This window comes from Microtus pennsylvanicus, chromosome 13 (genome assembly GCF_037038515.1).
Source record: "Microtus pennsylvanicus isolate mMicPen1 chromosome 13, mMicPen1.hap1, whole genome shotgun sequence".
Taxonomy (NCBI): Eukaryota; Metazoa; Chordata; class Mammalia; order Rodentia; family Cricetidae; genus Microtus; species Microtus pennsylvanicus.
Genome location: NC_134591.1, coordinates 73,441,948 through 73,465,988, shown reverse-complemented (window position 1 = coordinate 73,465,988; position 24,041 = coordinate 73,441,948). Strand labels below are relative to the sequence as shown.

The following is a 24,041-nucleotide window of genomic DNA, read 5'->3' as shown; positions in this document are numbered from 1 at the left end:
TCTGCATTCAGAGTGCTGGACTTGTAGCCTGGGCCACTAGGTCTGGTTTACACTTCCGAACCTCTTTGTAAGATAAAATGTTGCTTGTTTATTTGTTGGTTTGTTTGTTTTGGATTTGGTTGGTTGGTTGGTTGGTTGGTTGGTTGGTTGGTTGGTTGATTGGTTGGTTGGTTGAGATAGGGTTTCTCTGTGTAGCCCAGGCTGTCCTGGAACTGTGTAGACCAGGCTGGCCTCAATCAAGCTCAGACATCTACCTGGCTCTGTCTGCCTTCCGAGTACAGGAATTAAAAGTGTGTGCCGCCACCGCCCATGATGTAAGTTAAAAACGTACAAGAAAAAAGTGCCTGGCCGGGCGGTGGAGGTGCACACCTTTAATCCCAGCACTCGGGAGGCAGAGGCAGGCGGATCTCTGTGAGTTAAAGGCCAGCCTGGTCTACAAGAGCTAGTTCTAGGACAGGCACCAAAGCTACAGAGAAACCCTGTCTCGAAAAACCAAAAAAAGAAAAAAAAGAAAAAAAAAGAGAGAGAAAAGAAAAGAAAAAAGTCCCTCAAGGGATCAAACCCAAGGCCTATTATGCACATTCCTCAAGCTCTCTGCCGACTGGCCTTTTTCCCAAGTCCTAACCCACCCTTTCTGAAATCCTTCTGTCGCCATTGCCATTTGTTTCCCTGCTACTTCTTGCCCTGTCCCAGCGTTGTCACACCAGTTAGCATACCCTGGGGCACCAGCTCGCTTGAGCCCACCTCGGTATAAAACTAAACTGAGAGATTGTCTTAATCTGTCCTCCCAGCAGCCAGGGGTAGGGATGGTTGCCAAGGAGACCGGTGCTTGGAAAAGTCGACAGACTGGCCCAAGGTCACACAGGCAGTGGGGTGCACAGCCTGGGAGTGAACCCCAGTTTGTAGACCGAAATCTTGGAGGAACAGAAAGACCTTGTGCTGTTCTTTGGTTTTTCGAGACAGGGTTTCTGTGTCTGACAGTTCTAGTTGTCCTGGAACTTGTTCTTGTAGACCAGGCTGGCCTCAAACCCACAGAGATCCGCCTGCCTCAGCCTTCCAAGCGCTGGGATTAAAGGCGTGCGCCACCACCGCTGGGCTCATTGTACTGTGCCTGAATAGGTAGACCCTTTATTAATCTTAAGGTCTTTTTTTTTTCCTTTTAACTTTTTTGTTTGTTTTTAAGACAGGGTTTCTCTGTGTTGCCCTGGCCATCCAGGACCAGGCTAGCCTCACACTCAGAGATTCGCTTGCCTCTGCCCCCACCCCCAGGGCTGCCATTAAAGGCGCCACCACTGCCCGGTTTCTTTTAAATTTCTATCTTACAAAAACTAAAAGGTTTGTCTTCTCCCCACTCCTGGTTTGAGCAGCACCAGCGTTCACTCATCTCTGAGTGGCGTTAGCAATTTCAGTGAGAGATCTTTCCACTACCTGCTCCGCAAAGGCCTTCCACTAGGAAGAAGGTGAGAGAGTTTCCCTCCTGATGCCCCCAGCAGCCGTGCCACTAAGACCAACTGGCTTCATTTACCATCCCCATGGGGCAGGGTGGGATGGAGTTCACCGGGGCCCGGACTGTCCCTGTGATCAGGGCTGTAAACTGCCTTGAAGGTTGATTTCCCAGTGACCACTATGTCCCCTGTGGTGGTTCAGTGCTTTGGACTGAGTCTTATCCTCCGCCAGGGCTGGTGGCCGCCTGGATGACAACACCAGTTTTAGAAATAAATGCACCGAGGTTAGAAGTCCTGGGTTCTGCTCCTTCCGAGCTGTGTGCCAGCCAGTAGGTTACTGAACATCCCAAGCCTCAGTCCCTTCTGTAAAGTGGAGAAGAGTTCTTTTACCCACGTGAGAGTCGGAGCGCGCCAGGAGTCTAGTTAGTGCCCTTGCTACCCGTAGGGCCTGTTGCTACAGCCACCATCAGGGAACGGGGAATTCCCAAGGTCTAAAGTACTAAAGCGTGCGGAGCTGTGTGTGAAATGCCACCTATGTCATCGTTGTTACAGGTTTTCTTGTTGTAGGTGTGTTTTAGTCTTATGCAGCCCCAGCGTGTCTGTACTCACCATGTAGCCAAGTTTAACCTTAAGCTCCGAGCCCCCTGCCTCTTACCAGTTCCCGGTAACCAGTTACCAGTTACCAGTGTGCTTCACGAGGCCTGTGTATGTTGGGATTTGGTCAAGCAGGTGGCTCAGAAGAACTGGCTGCTGCTTTGGCCTCGTGAGTCATCGTGGATTCTCCGCGTGGTTGTCGAACCCCCTTGCTGGTCTCTGTAATATTTCAGTTTAAGTTACCGGGTCCACTTGTGGCTCAGCACTGGCGGAAGAAGGGCTTGTGCTTCTTTAAATCAAGGCAAACAGCACCCACTACCCTGAGGTGCGGTGCACCTCTGTCATCGTAATAGGGCACGTTGTCAAAAATGGAAGATCAGGTGGATTTTCTAGCAGACAGGTTTTTTTGCCCCAGCAGATAAGCCCGGCCAAACACATCATTAAAGCCGGCCAAAGCAATCACCTGGGAGCCCTGTGCTGGCTGAGTCACCAAGGGCTTAAACGCTCCGGAGAGGCAAGCCAGGGTGAGGAGGCGCGCACGAGTGCGTGCATGTGCGTGTGTGTAGTTATTTTAATGGATTTACGCTCGGTAAAGGCGTTGGATGCTGCGTGTGTCAGATGAGCACCTTCCAGGGAGGGGGGACGTCGGGATCACCGCCGATTCCCAAGGGCCACCTCCTCTGCAGCCCCTGTGCCAGCCTGCGTGATGGCGGCGACTTCAGGCTTTCTCTTGTCTGCTGCTTGGATGCTTTCAAAAGAAGCCAGATGGAGGACTCCGCTCACGGTGATTCCTCTCAGCTCTTACCCAATATCCACTGCCCTGCAGATGCTGCAGAAGCCCCTGATCTGGAAGAAATTCCCAGCCAGGTGGGAGCTGCAGGTAGGTGAGACCCGCCCAGCTGATGATGCCTCAAGCCCAGGCCTGGAGACCCTGAACCCTGGCTATGGTGGTGGAGGGGCAGGCAGGGCAGTGTGGTATCTGTCCCCAGGGTACATTTGGGGGACTATACCAGGGAACGCCCATCACCTGGCACCTGGTGGCTGATCTGCAGGTGCCTGGATTAGGAAGGTGGGTGGCACAGCTAGTTTGGGCTGTAACTTTATCGCAGGCATTGAGTGTGTTTCGTGCCTTTTCATTGTGTGGGAGCTTCAGAAGGTCTCTCCCTGGAGGCTGACAAAGAGGTGAAAACAACCTCGGGGTCCCCTGGGAGCTTTGTTCCCACACCTACCTGCACAGCCTTGACACCAGGCTCCTCATTTTAAAACCCTGTGTGCTCAGGCAGGGAATAAGGTGCCCTTTCCTTAGGGCAGGGCCTGTTAATGACAAACTCATTTGCTGAGGGCCAACTGGGATTCGAGGGGTGCCCTGATGCAGAGGCTATGGTCTGTTGATTCCCATGGCCAAGAGTCAGCTGGCATTCTCCCCATCTCCTGGATGAAAGCACTGAGGCCTAAAGAAGTTATCGGGCACCGAACATCTGTTCCAGGTTGCCTTCCGCAAGTCTGTCATACCCTGTTGTTTGACCCGGAGCAGAGGCTGAGGGGCTGGAAACCATGGGCTTTCCTTTCTATCTTTATGTTTTTAATTTTATGTTTGCTTTCTTTGGAGACAGGATCTCACGTAGCCCAGGCTGGTCTTGAACTTGGCGCATAGCTGAGGATGACCTTGAGTTGTTGGACCTCCTGCCTTCAGCTCAAGTGCTGGGGCTGTAGGGTGTGTGTATCTGAGGCCCAGAGCTGGTCCACCTCTAGGAGAGCGTCCCATCCCCACTCACACTTGCTGTTTGGGAACCCAGAATGCAGACTCTAGAGTAGAAAACCTGAGCAGGGCTGAATAAATCTGTTCCGTCCACATGTTGCTGACACTGAAGCCTAGGAAGGGTGCCTACTTCAGGAAGCCGTGGGTGGCGGTTTTCAGGGTCAGATGGGTCCTAATAAAAGACATACGAGGCCCTTGGGAGACACCCCTCTTCCCCCTTCATTGACCTCCTCCCAGGAGTCTGAAGTTGCTCGGATAGATCACAGTCTGGGGTGCTGGCTGCTATATAGGGTTTGTTGTATTTGTTTTTTAACTATGGCTCTTCCATGCTGGCCTAGAACTCACCTTGTGGCAGAGGATGGTCTTGAGTAATTCTTTCTCCTCTTCCTCCTCCCCTTCCTCCTTTACAAAGTCTCACTAAGTAGCCTTGGCTGCCCTGGAACTTGGCTGCCCTGGAACTCTCTCTACCTACACTAGGCTGGCCTTGAACTCCCAGAGATTCAAGAGTGCTTGAATTACATTGGTTTGCACTACTACACCACTAAGCTAGGAATCTGTGTTTAAGAGCCCTGAGTACTTTTGATGTCCTTTTTGAAACAGGGGCTCTTGTTTCAGTCTGGCCTTGAACTTCTGACCCAGTTTTCACCTCCCAGTTCCTGGGATTACAGGCACAGGACTGTACTGTTTTGTTGTTGTTTGTTTGTTTGTTTGCTGATGCATGCTGGGGATCAAACCCCAGGGCCTTGATTCCACAGACCAGACTTTGAAAAGTTTTGCCTTTTGGTTTTGGAGGCCTTGCTCTGCATTCTGACTTCCCCGTGTCCTAATATCCTAATCAACACAGTCCTTTTCTCTCCCACGGCTGTCAGTAGTAGACACACGGCCTAGTTCAACTCGTGACTTTTGTGATCCCCCCCCCCATTTTTATCTGCACCCTGGCTTGTGTTCTTAGACTCTACAGGTGTCAGTTCTTGTGAGCTCACAAGCCCCCGCTGTGGTAAGACAGACAGCAGGGTGCTCAGATGCCCCACTTGGGGCCCCAGGCAACCCCCCCCCCCCCCCCCCCCGGCATTCTTGCGCCTTTTGTTCAACCTGCCCTCCCTGACTCTCAGGAGCCAATGCCTGGCTGGGTGCTAAGGAGACTGAGGAAGCCAGCTCTTGTCTGTGATTCATCCATTCTTAAAGTTCTGGTCCCCAAAGTCACCGGTGGAGCCTGTTTTTCCAGCCTCCTGGAGCCCAGCCTCCACCCGCCCTGCCCCACGTCTCTTTGGACGCCTTTGTTGTTGGTGCTGAGGTTCTGTGGAAGCAGACTTGTTCAGCTGTGCCCGCATTTCCTCAGTTCCTTCTCAGTTCTCTCTGCCCCAGGGAGGAGAACCACCAGAAAGGCTGTGTCCTTCATGCCCTTGGGAACTCTTTCTGTACCCTTGGGGTCAGAAACTTGGGTGGCAATAGGCAGACAGACCCTGTCTGTGACCCTCTGTATGCTGAACCCCAAGACGAGTGGACTCAAGTAAATTCTAGGGTGAGGTGGATTCCACAGATGCAGACTGGCCTTGGGCATCCTGCTCTTTCCTTCTGCCTTCGGGGACCGTGGGATTAAACTCAGTTGTCAGTTTGTCATTGAGCCAAACCTCAGAAAATATTAGTTGAAACAGGGGCTTGCTTTTGTAGCCTAGGCTGGCCTTGAACTCCCGATCTTTCCACTGCCACCTCCCAAGTGCCAGGCTTGCAGGTTGTGCGCCACTTGCTTGGCTATTTGCAGTTATAGCCTCTTTAAAGGGGGGAATGACTTGGGCCCTTGTCACTTCTTGGCCATGGTGTATTATTTGTGACTGCTCAGCTTTGGGTCTCCTCCTTGTCCTGGGCTGCCTAGAGCAGAAAGGTGACAGATGCTTGACAGAGGACCTGGGTTTCACCAGGAGGCGGGGACTTCGCCAGTGCCCAGGGTACCAGGCAGGGCTCTGTTGTGCCCTTTAAGGGCAGCAACCTGGGGCTGTGATTTGTTTTGTGTTTGCTTCCTCACCCTGGCTGCCAGGTTTGACCTCTATGTCTCCTTTCTGATAAAGCCTAAGAGGCCGGATTCCTGGGGTTTGTGGCTATATAAACGCCCACACACCACCAGTACTCCTTGCTGCCTGTGGGCTTCTAGTGTCTGGCCTGGGCTGGGAGTCATCACTGATCCAGGGCAGCCTTTTGTGGGGCAGATCCCTGCAGCTGTCCTTTAAAGCTCCTGCAGGCAGGTAGGGTGGCACCTCCATCCATATCTTTCCAGGGGTTCCTCTGAGGCCCTCTGCTACTCTGGCAACTGACCACAGAGGCAAGCTTGCATCCTGGAGACTCCCTGAGGAAGGCAGACACTCACTGTGGGTACTGGAGCAGACGTGGGGCTGTCACCACAGTATGCCTTTCCTGCCGTGGTCTTCAGGTATGAGCACAAACGTCTGCCCCGTGGGAATGCTCTAGACGGGAACCCTCTTTTTATAATGTTGATAACAAAATCCTGATTTTGCTCCCACAAGAATGGGAGAGGTTATTCTGAGCCAAATGTGGGTGACCAAGGCCCGGGTGGCCCTCAGTGAGATTCCATATCCAGAGAGCGTACATGAACTTTTATAGCCACAGAACAAAGGAAAGTCATGAATCAAAGCAAGTACCGAATCTATCCATGGGGACATCAAGTAGGTAGGTGGCAGCAGAGCAAGGGCTCAGAGATGCTACCTGCTGGCGTACTTCACTTTGAGGTTGGTGGCAGTTGGGGTCGGCCAAGTCGATACATTCCAAACACCCTACCTCACAGTCACAAGCCCGTGAGGTCAGATCCAAATAAATGGCTCCTGAAGATACCAGAGACGTCTGAGGTGATTTCAGTTCTTAACCTGCAACGTCCCTTCTCTCTCCAGGCGCACGTTCTAGTCAGCTCACCATAGGGGAAGTGAGGCACTCAACCGCGAGGCGGGTGTCTGACAGGATTTTGTGAAGCCTGGACTGGAGAACTGAATTTAGCTAATTTGTACTTTTGGGAGCGGCCACTTGTAACTGGCGGTCCACACTTCAGGTGCAGTCAGGACTCCCGAATGTTTCTATGGTCTGTTCCAAATCGTTCATAAAAATTTCCGATGTTTGTTTTGCTGTGTGTGGTGGTTGCCTCAGGCCACCATACCTGACTCCTGAGCTATCTGACTCAACCTGGGAGCAAGTTGTCTTTAAATGTCACTTCCTAGACCCAGACAGGCATAAAAGCAAAACAAAACAAAATCTGAAAATGGATCTTTCAATTGGGCATCTTAAAGAACCTTTTTATCATTTATATATATATATAATATATATTATATATATATATATATATATAGAGAGAGAGAGAGAGAGAGAGTGTGTGTGTGTGTGTGTACCAGTAAAATGTATTTCATTGTCTACAGTTATACGCAGTTACATCTTGGGTGAATATGTGTGTGATACTATGTCCTCCATGTTCTTCAGAGTTGATCGATATTTTTATTTCATAATTTAACAATTATACTGAGAGTGTTACTTCACATAGCCACGTGGTACAAATTGGCAGAAGTATGTATATGGCCATCTCTGTGATTGTTGTGATCTCTGTCCTAATCCTAAGCCAAGATTTATTGAACGAGTTTTACGAAGCTGAAGTCAGCATCTCAGATAGCATTATTTTTCAAAAGCAAGCGTCTAGCAACACAGGCCAAGGATTTGCTGATTTGATGTGCACTAAAGGCATGCTTGGAGAAAAATGTCAAAAGTCTTTGTTTTCCATAATTAAACCGTTAATGTTTCTGTAAGAGCAGAAAGTTCTGTATATCCAAGAAAAACGCAGAAGTCTTGGCCCCGAGCCTAAGGAGTCTCACCCCGCCTGCATTGGCATTGCATGGGCGAGGGCATGAACGGCTCAGTGGGCGTGTTGTGTGGTCAGAACCGAGCCTGCAGTGGTGTCTCAGGATGCAACACAGGCAAGCGCTGCCGGAACCACCTCAGGTTCACGACATCCTTGATCGTGGGGTTTGTGTGTGTGTGTGTGTGTTCAGAAACCTTTTTTCTGCTGACAGTTTTGGAGTGATTTGGTTGTTTTTTGTTTGTTTGTTGTTTTTGTTTTTTTTAATGGCGCTCACATCCAGAACCTACGTTAGGGAGCCATGGTGCTGAGGAGAGACATCCTGTGGGGTGTGGAGTGGAGTGTGTCTCCCTTGGTGTGTTTTCATATCTTGTTGCTGAGACTTTCTTTTTGCTCTGCCTGGCCTGGTACTGTGGAGACCAGGCTGACCTTGAACTCACAGCCTCTTGGATTCTTCCACCCTCTTGTGGGCTGGCCCACAGTGAAGGCAGCCACACCCAGCCTTGCCGGTTTGTTTGGTTGTTGTTTATTTGTTTTGATTACTTGATCTACCTCTACTGCTATGGCGCCTCCGCCTCCTCCTCCTGGTCACTTTGCCTCTGTTTACCACTCCTCCTTCTCCTCCACCCTGACTGCAGGACCAGCTCAGGGTGACACCTCTCAGGTTCTCTCCCCGCATCTTTCTCTGGTCACTGCTGTCCTGAGTCAGCTCACACAGAACTCCTGGACCTGGCTCTTTGCATGTCAGGTTGACTGGAATGCCACCCACTCCAGAGTGCCCGCTGCTCCAGTGAGGTCCTGGGTGAGTCTTTGCCACCCTGGTACTTCGTGGGACAGCTATACACACTGGCCGCTGCTTTGGGCTGGGGGTGTTGGAGCTCCCTCTGTTTCCGAAGCTTTAGTTCTCTACAGGCGTGTGTGCAGGGGAAACGCTAGATTAGAAAATCCAGAGATCTCTTCAGGGTCTAAGGACTGCCCAGGCTCTGGGGTGTCACATAACCGAATCCATCTCTTTCCGAAAATTGTCTGATCGCTGCTACAATTGAGTTATCTGCTTATCCCAAGAGTCACTTGGATTCCTGGATGTGGGTTGAGGCTCTCTCCAGGTCAGGGACAGTGAAGGATCAAAGCTGACCTTGTGCTTTTTTTTTTTTTTTTTTTTTGTCACAACTGACTTGGTACATGGCAGTTTATTGACTTGCAATGCTGGGAGGGACAGGACAATAACTGGGGTTACTTTCTTATTTTTTTTTTTTGTTTTTAACATCCTCAATTATTGATGATGCAAACATCTGTCTTGTCTGGGCCACTTAAAAACACCACCTAGCTGTGCTCTGTGTGTGTGTGCGTCTGTGTGTGTTATGTTGCTTTGTTTTATGACCTCCACCCCTGCCTGTTCCATGAGCCCAGGTACACACATCCATCTTCCCTTCCACTCAAGCTGCCCCTGGGGATCTGGAGTATTTTGCGGGTGTCAGGAGAGAGGTCCCCAGCCCAAGGCCCACACAGTTCATAGTATATATGGTTTGAAACTGGCAATGGAGGGAAGGGAAGAGCTCCAGTTAGCTGAAGAGAGCGGGGCAGGAAAGCTGACGCACCGGACTGAAGCGCGCAGGACCTGCTGGAAACGTTTTGCCTCCAGGCCTGTTTTCTGGTTTCAAGGTTTCAGTGCTGGGCATAGAACCCCCCAGCTTCAGCTTCACCCCGCCACATCCAGTGTTTGTCCCCCATCACTTCAAGCTTTCCCTTATTGAAGTCAGCCGCTTCTCCATGATCACCCTGCGGTCAAGCTGGAGCCCGCGTTCTGGCAGCTTCATTTTCCCATGGAGGCATCCAGCAGGCTCACAGACAGCACCCAGGGCAGTCCTGACCCTTCTCTGCCCGTGGCTCGTGCCAGCATCACTGTCCCAGGGAGTGCATCTCCTGGGCTTCTAGAGTGGGTTGGAGCCACCCTAGCCGCTGGGGTCTGCAGTCCCTGGCGCTCACCGGCAACATTCCAAAAGGCCCTGGCTTAAAGATGTTCAGTGTCAGGAGGCCCTGGTCTAGGATAGGAGCAGAGTCGCCGCCGGGTAAATCCTGCACAGCCCTTGCCTTGCTCGCTGCTCTTGGGCCCACAGTACCAATCCTTGTATTCTGTATTCTGTCCAGCTGGCTGTGAGCTGGGTGGGCGTGGGGGCGGGGGGAGAAAGCCACCGGGGGCTTTCATTTACATTTTTCAAATGCTTTCCCCCTCCGCTCTCCCAAGAGGCAGCTTGCAAATTGGAAGCGGCCTGACCTTTGAACTGTTGGGGGAGCCAGACAGCCAAGGTCTGGGGCAGGGAAGATGGGAGAGGCTATTGGGAGTTAGCAGCCACTCCAGGCAGGAAAAAAGACACATCCCTGGCCATAAACTGGAGAATGCCAGGAGAGGATTGCTGTGTTGAACTCCTATATTAGTACTGTGTGGGGCAGCCAGCCCCTAACTGCTGGAAACCCTACTCTGAAAGACCTGTCAGCAAAGAATGTTCTACCTGAGGTGTGGGGACAGAAGGCCCAGAAGTCATCAGGGATAGTGCTGCCAGGCAGGAGGAAAGCCAGAAGGTCGTGCGGGTCTCAAAGAAGGAGCAGGAGGGAGGAGAGTGCCCCAGCCGTGTGTAGTACTTCTCACCTGCCAGAATGTTCTTTGATGTAGAGATTCATTCACTCTCTCATCAACCTTGTAAGGTAGAGGAGGGCACCAAGACCTAGAGAGGCATTCGTGACTTTCTGGGGCTCTTGATGAGTGGCAGACACTCAACCTAAACACCTGGGGCTGAAGCCTCTTCCTCACCACTGGGCAACACTACCTCTGGGGAGGTTCCCAAAGGCAGAAGTCACAGAAAGCTCTGTGGTGGGATCAGGGTTCCCCGGGACTCCCCCTCACCCCATTGTTCCTTCCTCTTCCCAAATCCCACATTTTTCTGGGTCCTGGTTATACATTTGATTCATGGGCCGCCTTGCCCAGACTTCCCCCCAAAGAAAAGAAATTGTTTTTCTTGTCCTTTTCTGATTTTTTTTCCCCTTCTTTTTGTCTTTAGTTCGGGACTTATTTAGTCCAGGCAGCCTTGATTTCTCTCTGTAGCCCAGGATGACCCTGAACTTCTGACCCTTTTGCCTCCACCTCGATACTAGAATGAAAGACATGCTTCATCATGCTGGGGTTTGAAATCGCGACCTCGTGCATGCTAAACACGCACTTGGGACCAAGCGTGCCACTTCTCCAGCCCAGCCCAAGGAAGCATTTTTAAAAATAGCTTTGTTCATGTCTAGTCCTGCAGGATGTGGCTTCCTGGAAGGAGGGGTGCAGTAATGGGGTCCCCAGTGGTCTCCCGTTTTGTAGTGCCCAGAAGCTGATGGCAGAGGTCTCCAGATATGGCCGACCAATTTGGAACTGATAGGGTCCTAGGAGAACACAAGTGAACAGAGCAGCCTGGGGAGACTTAGGTGTGCCCAGGAGGCCGCAGGCTGGAATAGGAAGGGATGGACAGGAGGAGGTGGAGGGCCAGCCTCAGGCTGCACCACCTACCCTGTATGACTAGGCTGAATCACCATTTATCCTTCTAATGAGAACAATAAAACACACCACTGGGTTGAAATCATAAACATAATAGACGTGAGGGCACTTTGAAGGCAAAGTTAAAAGCCGCATATTGGGATTTAACAGTCTGGGCCCATTGCAGAGCTTCCTGGGCATAAGGGCACCATCTTGTCCTATGAGGTACAGGCAGCTGCTTCTCCTGTGTCTTGTGGCTGGTCTGAATCCCAGGCTTCCTAGGACTGGGTGTTGGGGAGCACCTTGGGAGATGCCTGCCAGCCAGGTGAACAAGACCCACACTCACTGGCCTGCACTCGTGTGTCAGGTCCTTCTTTATTCCTGTTTTTCTTTCCTTTGTGCCTAAATTTTCTCACTGAAGGAACCTTGAACCTCGGATTCTCCAATTAGTCTGCTTCTGCCTCTTCCACCTCTTCTGCCGGACTTAGAGTTACACCCTGCCATATAGGGAACTGAACCCAAAGTCTCATGCATGCTAGGCAGGTTCTCTGCTCAGTTCAGTCTGAGGCTGGAAGTTTTCATGGCCTTCTGCATCGCAAAGGGAGAGCCCTGGAGCTGCAAAATTCCTAGAAGGCCTCCAGGTACTCCCTCTGCTGTAGTCCAGGCTTGCTGGGGACCAGCAGGGTTCCTGAGAGCCTCTTCCCCTCAACTGGGCCTGCTTTTTCTCAGCCCCAGGTAATTTTTCAATTAACTTGATTGGCTAGAGACCCAGGCACCCTGGAGTGTGGGAAACAGACCCAGGCCGGAAGTGCCCCCTCTCCTCTGGCTGAACTGGGCTTCCAGAGAGAGGATCCTATTACATGTGGGGAGACCGGGATGTGATCTGGTGCCCCCTCTGAGACATCCCAGATGGCGCCTTCTGGGAATCCCAGCCACTTGGCTGTGGTGGAGGCTATGCTCCTTCCCCCGCCCCAGCCCTTGGTGAGTCCGGACCAGTCTCTCGTAAGTGTCTTTACTGTTACACCGTTTATAAAGTTGGCCCTGACATTTTCATAAGTGAAACATTTAAACTATGCGGAGCGTATTTTATTCCCTTCTGAAGCAGCTGTTCAGTCGGGCCGGAGAATAACGAGGAATGAGTTACACGGTTTGAAGGGGCCTGGCAGTGTTCTGAGCTCTGCATCCCGGAGAGCCTCCCTTGGGGTTGGAGATGAGTGTCTGCTGTGGTCCCACAGCCGGAGGCATCCTCCTTGCTTTCCCTCTATGTCTACAGGTCCTGCTGACCCTTAGCTGGCCCAGACAGCTGGCTGGCTACCTGTGCCGACTGAATTGAGGGCTGATTCTGTGCTAGGCGTTTTTGCAGGGAGCGTTGTCATAACAGCTCTGGGAGCCAGGGCCTACTATGACACCTATTCTCCATGCAAGGGAAAGAAGAGTAACTTTCCAGGGTTTGTGTGTCTGTTTATGCGCTGTGCCCACAGAGGCCAGAACAGGGCATCAGATCCCTGGAGCTGGGGTCGGAGGTGGCTTTAAGTTGCCTGGTATAGATGCTGGGAACTGAACTTGGTCCTCTGAATGAGCAGCACGTACTCTTAACCCCTGAGCCATCTCTCCAGCAAGAGTCAAAATTTGGACCAGGGAGTTGACTTCAGTCAGCATTGGGGCTTATCCTGGTCACTGTGATCATTTTCACAGGGGACTGAGGGAAAGGAGTCACAGGTCACAGGGCAGCAGGCAGCACCCAGTACTTGTCTCTGTGGCCCCTCCAGCCCTGGGACTTGTTCAGACCAGTCTGGACTTGGTTTTAATGCTTGCCTTAGGGGAGTGCACCAAAGCAGGCATTTCAGCTCTGTCACCGCTGTGTGATGGGAGTCCACACCCAGCCCAATGCCCACTTCCCTGGGTGTGATGCCTGTTTCCCTCTGTGTGACCATGCACATCTGTAGTGCCCCAGAAGGCTTGACAGGCACTGATGACCTTGAGGTGACACGTGATAGGCTTAGACTCTCCAAGTGCAAGCACGCGTTCTAGATTGGCTTCCAGTTTGTAATGACAGGTAGCTTAGTGGTCAAGGGAATGGACCTAGCTAAACTCTTCCTCTGGGTCTCAGTTTATCTGTCCATGCAATGGGAACAGAAACCTGTTCTTTTCCCCTAGCCCATGACTACCCAGAATTCCTCAAAGCTAGTCAGAGTAAACCTGCTCTGGCAGTGCCAGGGGTTTGCATCGCTCCATGGATGCTGGAGGCAGCTGGAAAGGAAACTGAGGCTTGGGGTGCTGGCTCAGTCTCTGGTGGACCAGCAGGCCAGCGTGGGCTGACTGAATTCAGGTGATGGATCCAACTTGCCCTGAGCTGTGGTCTCCCTGTGTGGAAGGCCAGGACCACTTCATGGTAGGGTGACGAATGCCTGTTCTCTCCTCTTTTTTCTCCTTGTATTTCCATCGGATTTTCTTTTTCTTTCTTTCTTTCTTTCTTTTTTTTTTTTTTTTTTTTTGGTTTTTCGAGACAGGGTTTCTCTGTGGTTTTGGAGTCTGTCCTGGAACTAGCTCTTGTAGGCCAGGCTGGTCTCAAACTCACAGAGATCCGCCCGTCTCTGCCTCCCAAGTGCTGGGATTAAAGGCGTGCGCCACCACCGCCCGGCTTCCATCGGATTTTCTTTGGTAGGAGGTGGACAAGGAAGTGAGCCAGGGAGGGCTATGCGAGGTAAGAAAGGAGAGGAGCAGGCAGGACCATCTGGTGCCTGCTGTGTTTCTACCCCAACCCCGTGGATACCTTCTTTCCTGAGGCTGACCCTGGTAGGAAAGAAGGTCAGTCAGAGCTAGATCCTCTTTCAGATCTGTCCCCTCTGGTCAGCCTCTTTTCCTGGTATTTCACAGAGTGGCTTTTAGGGCAGGGGGCTGGTTTTGAGCTTTGGTATCTGATGGGCTTCTGAGCTGGGATGCACACCTGACCACCAGGACCAGCGGCTCTCTAACCTTGAACTTTCTAGCCGAGCTTCCCATCTTTGCACCTGCAAACTGTGTGTGGTTAGCTTGTTTTGGCAGCCCTGGGGATGGAACTCAGGGTATCATATGGGCTGGACAAGGACTTTGCTACTGCGCCACACCCTCAGCCTTTGCTGGTCCAGGCTCTGCCACTGAGTCACATGCTCAGCCTTTGCATCTAAGGATTGGAACAGATGCCCAGTCTTCTGCACGTGCTTGGTGAGGGACTCTTGGCTCAGATTCAGTGTCAGCCACTGGGTGAACTCCCAGCTCAGGGTATGAACTCAAAAGCTGTGTGGTTGGTGCTCTGAGATCTCTACGGGTAATAGAAGAGGAGAAAGGCCCAGGCCCATGGCGATAGGGCATGCCTGGAAACAGCCTTGAAGCAGAATTAGGAGGTTTGGGATAGTAGGGCTGAGCAAGAGGGGGCAGGACCAAGTTGGGGGCCATAGGAGGCTGGGTCTCTGAGACTCTTTAGCAATGGGAACTGAAGTAGTTGGGAAGGAGGCTCATCGCTCTTAAGTAAGTAAGATCCGTGTCACTTGTTTCTGGGGGAGGATTATAGATAGCTTGGAGGACTCGGCACACAGCAGGTGCCTTCATATTTGTGGGGATAGGGGGGTGCTCCTCCAAAACTGGCAGAATTGATTTGCCAGGACTCTCTTTCTCTTGAAAGCAGTAGAAAACCTGGCTCAGACTAGCTAGACCATGAAAGTGACTGTTCACTCTCTAATTCGGGTGTAGATCTGTCTTCAGGTGTGGCGTGAGCTACCTTATGCCTTGTAGGCGGTTATTCAAGGCTGTAGGAAGGACCACTAGCAGCCCCTGGGCTCCTAGAGTCTGAGGATGAGCTCTGGGTGGGCTGGCTCGGTCATGTGGCTTCCCCTGAACCAATCACAGTGGTCAAGGTGAGTCAACATTGATCAGACAAGGACCCATTTCCATTTCTGAAGAAACAGGTGTTGATGAGGGGAGGTTCCCAAAGTCAAGTCAGGAGGGGGGGCTGTGCTGTGTCAAAAAAAAAAAAAAAACCAAAGGGGGCATTTGGAGACAAGGCTAGGAAGACGAAGTCTTGCCACATAGGCCTAAGGACCTGAGTTCATATCCCCAGGACTCGAGTAAAAAGACACGTGTCTTTAATCCCAGCTCTCCTAAGAGAAATAGGAGGCAGAAACAGAAGAATCCCCAAAGCTCACCGGCCAGCTAATCCAGCATACACAATGGTGAACACAGAGACCCCGTCTGAATAAGGTGGAAAGCAAGGGCCGGCACCTAGGGTGTCCTCTCGTTCCTACTCATATAAGTATGTCTGTATTCTCAAAGTAGCTCGTATATGTCCGCACTCACACACGAACAGGCACATGCAAAGAGGAGTCCCTACCCAGAGAGGCCCAGGTTTAGCCACCAGCAGAGCCTCATCCAGGGGTGTGAAGAAACTGGGAAGGAAAGACGGGCGGGCAAGCCAGCCTCTCAAGAGAAGCAGTGGCGTTGTGGCTCAGCTCACATAAGATCTGTGGGATTCCTTGTGCCAGAGCCTGGGACAGCCCTGTCAGACCACCAGCTTTGGGTGAGCGACAGTCAGACTGGTGCTTCTAATTCCAGCCTCCCAAAACACGTGTCCACTAAGGGCCGAAGGAGGTGCCCACATGGCCCTCTCCCATCCTTCCCGAGCAAGTGCATGGTAGGAACTGGCTCCTCAGAGCCACCAAAAGCGAGAGCCCAGGCCTGGAAGCTGTGCAGTCCTGGCCACCTGTCTGTGGCTCCGTGGCCTGCTCCTCTCCTTAGCCAGGAATCACCCAGTGAGAGATGTCTGCTGCTTCATGGCACCCGCCCAGGTCTCCAGCAGGCCAGAGAGGCCTGTGTTCCCAAGTGACGATCCTCAGATCAAATCTGAGTCTGTCCCTACACTCAGGCTTCCTACAGGATCCCTTCCAGGGCAGGGTTTTAACGTCACCTCCAGAGCATGGCCCATGGTCACTACACAGCCCTGTCCCAGGAGAAAATTGGAACTCTGCAGTATTGAATGGATGTGTGCAGCTCGCCCGGGGGACGGGGAGGAACCGTGGCCTTCCCCACTGTGTCCTCCCCGAGACAGCTAAGTGATGGGGTTAGTCTAGTGTACTTCCAGGAGCAGCCTCTTCAGGGCAGGCAGATTAAACAGGCCCCAGAGGAAAAAACAATGGTGTGAAATTCCGAGAAAAAGAGGCAGCCTCACCTGGTTCCCAACATGCCCAGCCACACCCACACTGGGTTAGGAATCACCTTACCCAGTGCTCTACAGGCCTGGAGGGGCCTTGAGTGACAGCACTCATGAAGGGTGGGAGTCTGTGGCAGTCCTTCCCGTTTGGAAACAGAGCAGCCAAGTGGCAAGATCACATGACAGAGACCCAGAGAATGTGGAATCTTGGTGAGCTCCAGCCGCTTTTCTGCCAGCTGCTAGGAATCATGATGCGTGGGGGGGGGGGAGTCTTGACATAGGCAGAGGTCCCCAGGCAGGGACCAGGGCAGGAGCAGGGCAAGCCTAGCTTGACAAAGCAGGGAGGTCCAAACCCAGACCCAGGGTGGCTGTATAGCACTGAAGCTGGCTCGCCCTGCCCGCAATCCTGCCCTCTGGTTCCACACACTGGGAAGTCATTGCATCCTGGCCCTTGCCTGTGACACTTCTGGCCATCACAGAATCCTGAGCGCTTTCAGAGCTGACTTTGTAGCAGACCCCCGTCCCCCTCAGACATCAGGAAAAGTTGGAAGTGCCAGTGGCTGTTTAGAGAGCCTTTGGGATCCTCTGCCCAGCGGTGGGAAGAGAAGGATCATGGGGAAATTGAGATGAAGAGGCTATACCTGTCACCTCGAGTACAACCTCTAGTCTGGCACCCTCAAGAGAGCAGCCCTGGTTTGCCCCCACACCGTGTCCCTCTGTGCTTCAGTATCCCTGAAGATGCCTTGTCCTCCGGGGTTCCTGTGATGATGGAGCACCAATGTCACACGGAGATGAAACTTATGAGAGGGCCTGGCGGGGCGGGTTGGCACCACCCAGGCAGAGGTGAACAACAACCTCAAATGTGCTTGTCAGCCAAGACCCTTCTCTTGCCCATTGTACAGTGTAGCACGGAGGAGGACCCGGGCCACTGTGGAGACCTCACTCTCAGCCCTGGGCTGCCAGCAGCCCCCTCCCCATTCTGTTTTCGGGTGCCCCTCCTCCACTAGGAACCCCGTTGCTGGATTCCCACATTTCTGCTAGCCCTGCCCCTTCAGGTGATTTTGTCCTCTCGCTGTCTACCTTAAAACTTCCCTCCAAGGGTGTCTCATTCCTCCTGGCTTCAGATAAAGTGTCCAGTGTCAGCCACACCACCTGCATAGGACTTGGCCCAGACCCTACAATAACAAGGCCCGCTCAGGCAAGGCCACCTGCCAGGCTCAGACGGGCCCACAGAGAAGTGGTGCACCTTGCCAGAATCTCCAGGCCTCTCCCGGCCCAGCACAGGGTCACCCTGTGACCGACCTTAGAGAAGGATCTAGCATGAGGCCAGCAGCCATGGTCTCTAAAAGGCTGGAGGGGGCAGCAGTGATTGCTTTATCAGTAAGCCACCTCTCTCTGCCTTTCCTTCTCTGCACACATGGCTCAGGTGGCCCTCCTGGGAATATAGAGCCGCCACAGTCCACAGAGCTGCCAAGATGCCTTCTGAAGAGGCCCCCTAGAGAGCACAGGTTAGCTCCGTGGCTGCGTGACTCCCTCCCTAGGTTTACTTTGCAGGAGGCCAGAGTCTGAGCTCAGGAGCAGGTGTGTGCTTGGCCGGTGACCAAGGTGTCTGTCCATGCATAGTAGGCAGCACCCTCAGTCCAACTTCCTCACACAGGCTCTCTCTGCCCCGCCCCGTTCTTCTGTTTCTTCTGTCTCCCCTAGGCTAGTGACAGGGCCTGCCTTCCCTGCCCTTCATAAAGGCCTTGAGTGCCCCTTAGCTTACCCCGCAGGTCAGGGGAGACTATGGCTCAGAGTTCCTTGGGTGCTGAGATCAAAGCCTTCTCCAAGAAGACAGAGGACACAATCTCTGTCATGAAATTGAGCCAGGCATGGTGGCACACACTTTTAATCAATCCCAGCACTGGAGAGGCAGAAGCCGGTGGATCTCTGTGACTTTGAAGCCAGTCTAGTTCCAGGACAGGCAAAGCTATGAAAAAAGACCCTGTCTCAAAACAAAGCAAACTGGTGGTGATAAACTACACCTGACCCCCATTTAGAAGTTTCCAGAATGTTTCTATCCAATCTGTGGCTGATGGGCAGCCTGTGCCCCAGGATAACTACAAATGCAGCTCAACATGACATGATAAACTTACTTAAAATTATAAGAGTTGGAGGGATTTTAAAATACTACTACTACTATTATTATTATATTATTTTTGTTTTGTTTTGGTGTTTTTTTTTCCTGGAACTCACTCTGTAGACCAGAACTCACAGAGATCTGCCTGCCTCTGCCTCCCAAGTGCTGGGATTAAGGGCCTGCGCCACCACCATCTGTTTGTTGTTGTTGTTGTTGTTGTTAGCTCCATTGCAGTTCCCAGGGCCTGAACTTTGTAGGTAACAGCATTATGTCACAATGTTAAAAGGTTTAACAGAGCCTAAGAGACAGTTGCCTTGTTTAATGTTTACTGAAGGCCAGGAAACCAGCCTTGGCTCCATTCTAGCATTCAGGTCAGATGCCAGGGGTTAACATCAGGAAGTGGTGGAGCCAAGACTGAGCCCCATTAACCGCCTCAACCTGCCTGGCCTGCCTCTATCTGAAGCACCCGGCACTGGGGACACACGCCCACCAGGGCCCTGCCCGAAGCTGGCACTGGGGTGCATGGGAGGAGATCCTATCCGTCTTTGAGGAACCCCACATTCTTAGGAACTGCAGGGACCATGAACCTGGTACAAAGGCTTGGGCCCCCACTCACACAGTTGCTGAGATCTACTTCACCATGGGGGGCAAGAGCAAGCTTACCCCTGGGGGAGTGGGGCTGGGGGCAATGACACTGGTGACGAGGCCGCAAGACTCCACTCTCGCTCCATGCCGGGACTGATAAAGACCTGGGTTCCTCTCCTGAGCCTGAGAATGATGTCTCGGATAACAGTGTGCAGTGGGTGGTTTGACCACTGTGGAGGGCTAGACAGTTACACAGCCCAGGACCGTGTAGCCCTCTTAGCTTGCTTCATGTGCTTCTTGTAGACACGTGGTGGGGATGTTTGCATGAGGAAATCAGCAAGCATCTCTGTTCCCAGAGTATGTCTCAGGACCCAGAATAGGACCATATTCTAGAAGCCAGAACAGGGTGCTGACACCAGACCACCCAACCCCAAAGCCTGGCTCTGCTCTTTATCTGTAAGCTTGGCCCCATCATTTAACCTCCCTCTATCTCAAACCCCCAATCTATGAAGCTGGTGTGGTAATAATAGTACCTATTTCATGGGTTCTTGTGGGGATTAATCTACTTAAGACATTGATTGCCTCTTTATTACTAGGTGGCTGTTGCTGCTCCAGCCATTAAATCCACTGTCTGAAGATAAAATGTAAAAAGATTCAGTCTTTCCCCCCCATACTCCATTGTCCAAAACTGGGTCACACGGGCAACCCTAGCTGCATTGGAGGCTGGGAAATGATAGCTTGTTAAAAGCAGAACTCTTACAGATGAAAGGAGATGGGCTGTGGAGTAGCAGGTTCCCTGGCAGCTTCCATGGTCACCGATTGTGGATGTGTTCTCTTGGGAGGGTATGCTGCAACCCCTCTTCCTCAGGGTAGAGGCTCCTGGGGCCTCTTGTGTGGGTAAGTTAGCTCCATGGGTAGCAAGCAGCTCCCTGAGGCAGGAGGATCTCCAAGCAACAGTCGCCTGATTGCCTGGTTATGGCTTTTGTTGGTGCCTCTGCATCCCTCCCTTCCTGCTCCCTGCCCAGGGGGGTTTGCCCAGTGCAGGGGGGGGCTACCATCCATGGTACTGTTTGCCTTTCTGGGCTTGGACAAAGCCAGCACAGTCCCAGAAGCTTCCTGTGAGCGGGCCACAAGCCTTTGCGGCATCTTGGCTTAGCAGCTTGGCCTTCCTCCTGTCTCCCTCAATGGCTGTCTATACTCGCTGGAATGGGAGAGTCAACAGTCTATACTGTTCACTGCCCAGCGCCTTAGCCTCCCGCACCTGAGAGGCGAGTGTGGCCCGTGCGGCTGAGAAACTTGGCTCGTTTTTTTCTTCATTAATTTTAACCCAACGAGCCACCTGTTCTTGCTGGCATTGTGTTGAGTTGTGCGGCCACACACTAGCAGTAATAGCCATGTGGGTTTGCACAGAGTACGCCCCTCTGAGTACATTATGAAGGCCCAGAAAGGGATAGTGTCGTGTCCAAGGACACACAGCTGCAAGGTACCAAACCCTCTGAGGCGGAAAGCCAAAGTTAACTCCAGTTTCTTCATTGTCCCTTGTTTCTAATGTGTGGGTTTGGTCCCCTCCATGCAGCTGGCAAAGCCAGCTGTGCGTCTTGGTGGTACTCACGTACTGTGGGCAAGGTGCCAGGTACGTTTAAGTGATTTGTTTTGGGGTAGGACTGGGGATGGAACTCAGGGCCTTGGGCACGGTAGGCACACTCTCTGCCCCTGGACCCATTTACCCCATTTTGTACTGTTCACACAGCCAGTGTGGGTGCTTGGTAAGCTCACAGGAGCCTCTTCTCATTTTCCCTTAGTTGTTTTTCCAGCCTGGTTTCCTGTTAGGTGTGTGTGTGGTTCCCATTGGCTACTTCAGAGCTGGGCTTGGCTGGAGGGCGGGACCTCAGAGCTAGGCACACCTGTTTGGGTGGTGCGCGTGGTGCCAGGGCCACCCCCATGTTCGCTCTTGACCAAGCTCAGGTGCAGCAGCTGTTTGTGTTTTCCACCTGCACCCACTGCCTCGGGGTGTTCTAGCAGTGCCAGCCCCTGGCTCACTCTGCTTCCTGCGCCTGTGACCGTGGGAGGGGGCAGCCCCACTGGGAAGAAGCAGCGCGCATGGTCCAATGAGAATGTAGGCCAACACAAGCGAATGCCAAGCGTGTTCCACACACTGCTGGGGATATACATACCCTAAGAAGGACCCATAGCTTCCTTGAGGGCAGGCCCCCGTGTGTCTGGGATTTTACTTTGTTGTGTTTTTCTTAATCTGGCAGCCCTGACTGGCTGGGCTTCCTGTGCTGTGTAGCAAACAAGACCCCAAGAAAGGACATAAAATTTGTGGAAGAGTTGGCAAGGGACTGACAGGGCCTCTTGGGAACCACCGCTTGCCTGCGTGGACAATAAGAACTCAGTGGCTTCCTCAGAGAGCCTTGAAGACACATCGAAGCCATTCATTCAATATCAGGATGGGCAAATGAAGACCACTGATAAAGGGGAGGAGAGTTCCAGAGACTTGGGTGCCACTAAAGATGGCAAGCCAGAGCGAGGGACAGGTGGCTGGGGTGAAGGCCCTTTGTGATCCAACCTCCCGCCTGGAGAGAGGGCTGGGCCAGGACCACGCAAACTTACTCTGCAGGTTTTCAGGGGGATGTGACAGTCAGCAGCCTCCACTGGAGTCCACCAGTGTAAGACAGAGCAGCCAGGTGCCTCCCCACTCTGGGGTCTTTGGGGAAAGAACCTGCCTGAGGATGCGCAGTGGAGCACAGATATGTGTCACGTGAAGGGGGAGAGGGTAGGGAAAGCTGGAGGATGATGGGAAGTAGGAAAGACCTTGGCTGTTGTGGCTGGGAATGGGAGGGAACAGAGCTGGACCTGCCTGCAGTGGAGACCCTGGGGCTGTTTGTGGAGCTGTCACTGTGTCCTTCAGCTTGGTTCTTCCCCTGCCACCTCTTTCTTTTAGAGGGTGGTGGAGGTTAAGAAAACTATATAGCCCAGGCTAGCCTTGAATCCGTTATTAGCCTAGGCTGGCCCGGAACTCGTTATTAGCCCAGACCGACCTCTTACACTGGTGTGAAGTAAGTATGCTACCACACCTGGTAGCTTCATTCTTGACGTGACATCATAAGTGTGATCATCACGAAGGCCTACATATGATCGTGTACACAAAGGCACGACCTGTACATGCCGCCTCCTGTGTCTACCGCCCCTGTGAGGGCACAGTGCTGCCCCCAGCACTCCTGGCCGTTTGAGGTTTATTGGTCTTAAAGGGACACCCCAGGGCCTGCAGGACTGCAGTGGCAAGTGATGTTCCATGAGCTGTCATCTTTAAAGTCTCATTACCTGGGTACCTTCAGAAGATGCGAGGCTCTCGGGATGCGCACACAGGGCTGCATATAGACGCTGTTATGTCCTACACCCGTGGTGCCCCCATTCTTGGGGTTATGCCTGTCAATGTTATGTTCTCTGTGGGTTCTAGAACCCCCTCCTCCCATGGGGCATGTGCTCTACAAGATGGAATTGCCCTTAGTCACCAGTTCTCCAGTGTGACACTATCCAAACCCTGACTCACCACCAGAGTCACACAGTAGCGCACCATAGCCTGGCCTTTCAGAGTTCCTTCACCTCTCTGCCTCAGTGGCCTTATGTGTAAAGTGGGGATCCTGTTGGTACCAGGCGCAGGTTTGGGGGAGTCTATAAGAAATCACACCTAGAACTTCCCCAGGCATGAGGTGACTTGTGGTCAGAATGTTGATGCCTATGTCCGTAGCCGGCAGGGGGACGCTGAGTGGTCCCAGAAGCATCGGCGGCTCAGGAGAGTGGCAGCTGCGGGTCCAGGGCCCACTTGGGAAAAGATCCTATGTGCACAGCTCACAGGAGTCACTTGAGCCCTTCCAGGTCCCCCACCTCTGACCAGCTGCTCTTGTCCCCTAGTGCTCCTGCGGGAGGAAGTGGTCCAGCTTCAGGAGGAAGTGCACCTTCTCCGGCAGATGAAGGAGATGCTGGCCAAGGACCTGGAGGAGTCACAGGGCGGCAAGTGCTCCGAGGTCCTCTCAGCCACGGAGCTTCGGGTACAGCTGGTGCAGAAGGAGCAGGAGCTGGCCAGGGCCAAAGAAGCCTTGCAAGGTGAGTGACCCGCAACAGGGGACCATTGCGAGCTTCCTGGAGTTGGTCCCTGTCACATCCTGATTCAGGGTGACAGTAGCCTTGAGGAGTGAAGAGCAAGTGGGCTTTTAAAAAAGTGTATTTGAAGACAAGGAAGTCTTCAAATTAAGGCTGCATGTGCCTTTAATCCCAGCACTTAGGAGGTAGAGGCAAGCAGGTGTCTGGAAGTTCAGCCTGCTCTACAGAGTGAGTTCCAGGACAGCCAGGGCTGTTACACAGAGAAACTCTGTCTCGTAACAGTAACAACAAATTTATTTGAAACTTTTGTTAGTATATATTTTATATAATAATGGGCTCGTTATGACATTTTCGTACATGCATATAGCATATTTTAATCACATTCATACCCATCACCCTCTCTTGTCCCTCCCACTCCACTGCTCCCTTCCTCTTTCCAACCAGGCCCCCTTTCTACATCCCCCACCCCCACCCACATTGAGTCTCATTAGGGCTGCTCACAAGAGTATGGTGAGGCGCTAATTTTAGGAATGTGGCACCTTCCCAGTGGTTTCACCACTGAAGCAGACGTCTGCCATGCCTTTACACAACTATTAACTGCCCACAGATTCTCAGGCATGGGTGGGGCCTCGGAAGCCATCTCTGATAGACCAAGACACTGAGCTACTGCTGAAGCTATCCTGCGTTCTTGGGAGCCTGTGGGACCTCCCTGCTCAGGACTGAGCTTGTGCTGGGCTCTGCTGGAGAAATGTCTGCGCCCCCACTTATCACTCCTGTTCCCCAAGGCAGGCCCTGAGAAGGGGCTGAGCGTATTCTCGTCATTCCGACCAATGTAGTTTCCCTTTGAGATGCGGCATTGTGCAGCCCTGTCGCTGGGGAGACCCTTGAACCTATG

General features: G+C 52.5%; 1 protein-coding gene across 5 annotated transcripts in view; it reads left to right on the top strand.

Moving 5' to 3' along the window:
- Kazn (kazrin, periplakin interacting protein) overlaps positions 1-24,041 on the top strand; it is a 908,996-nt gene that overhangs the window by 787,086 nt on the left and 97,869 nt on the right. For 4 of the 5 annotated variants that reach the window (XM_075946808.1, XM_075946807.1, XM_075946809.1 and 1 more), the window contains one exon: positions 22,958-23,149. In XM_075946808.1, the coding sequence (XP_075802923.1) occupies positions 22,958-23,149 (192 nt within the window). Of the gene's footprint in view, positions 1-2,803; positions 2,920-22,957; positions 23,150-24,041 lie in introns of those variants that run through there. The other variant, XM_075946810.1, reaches the window with a different exon arrangement.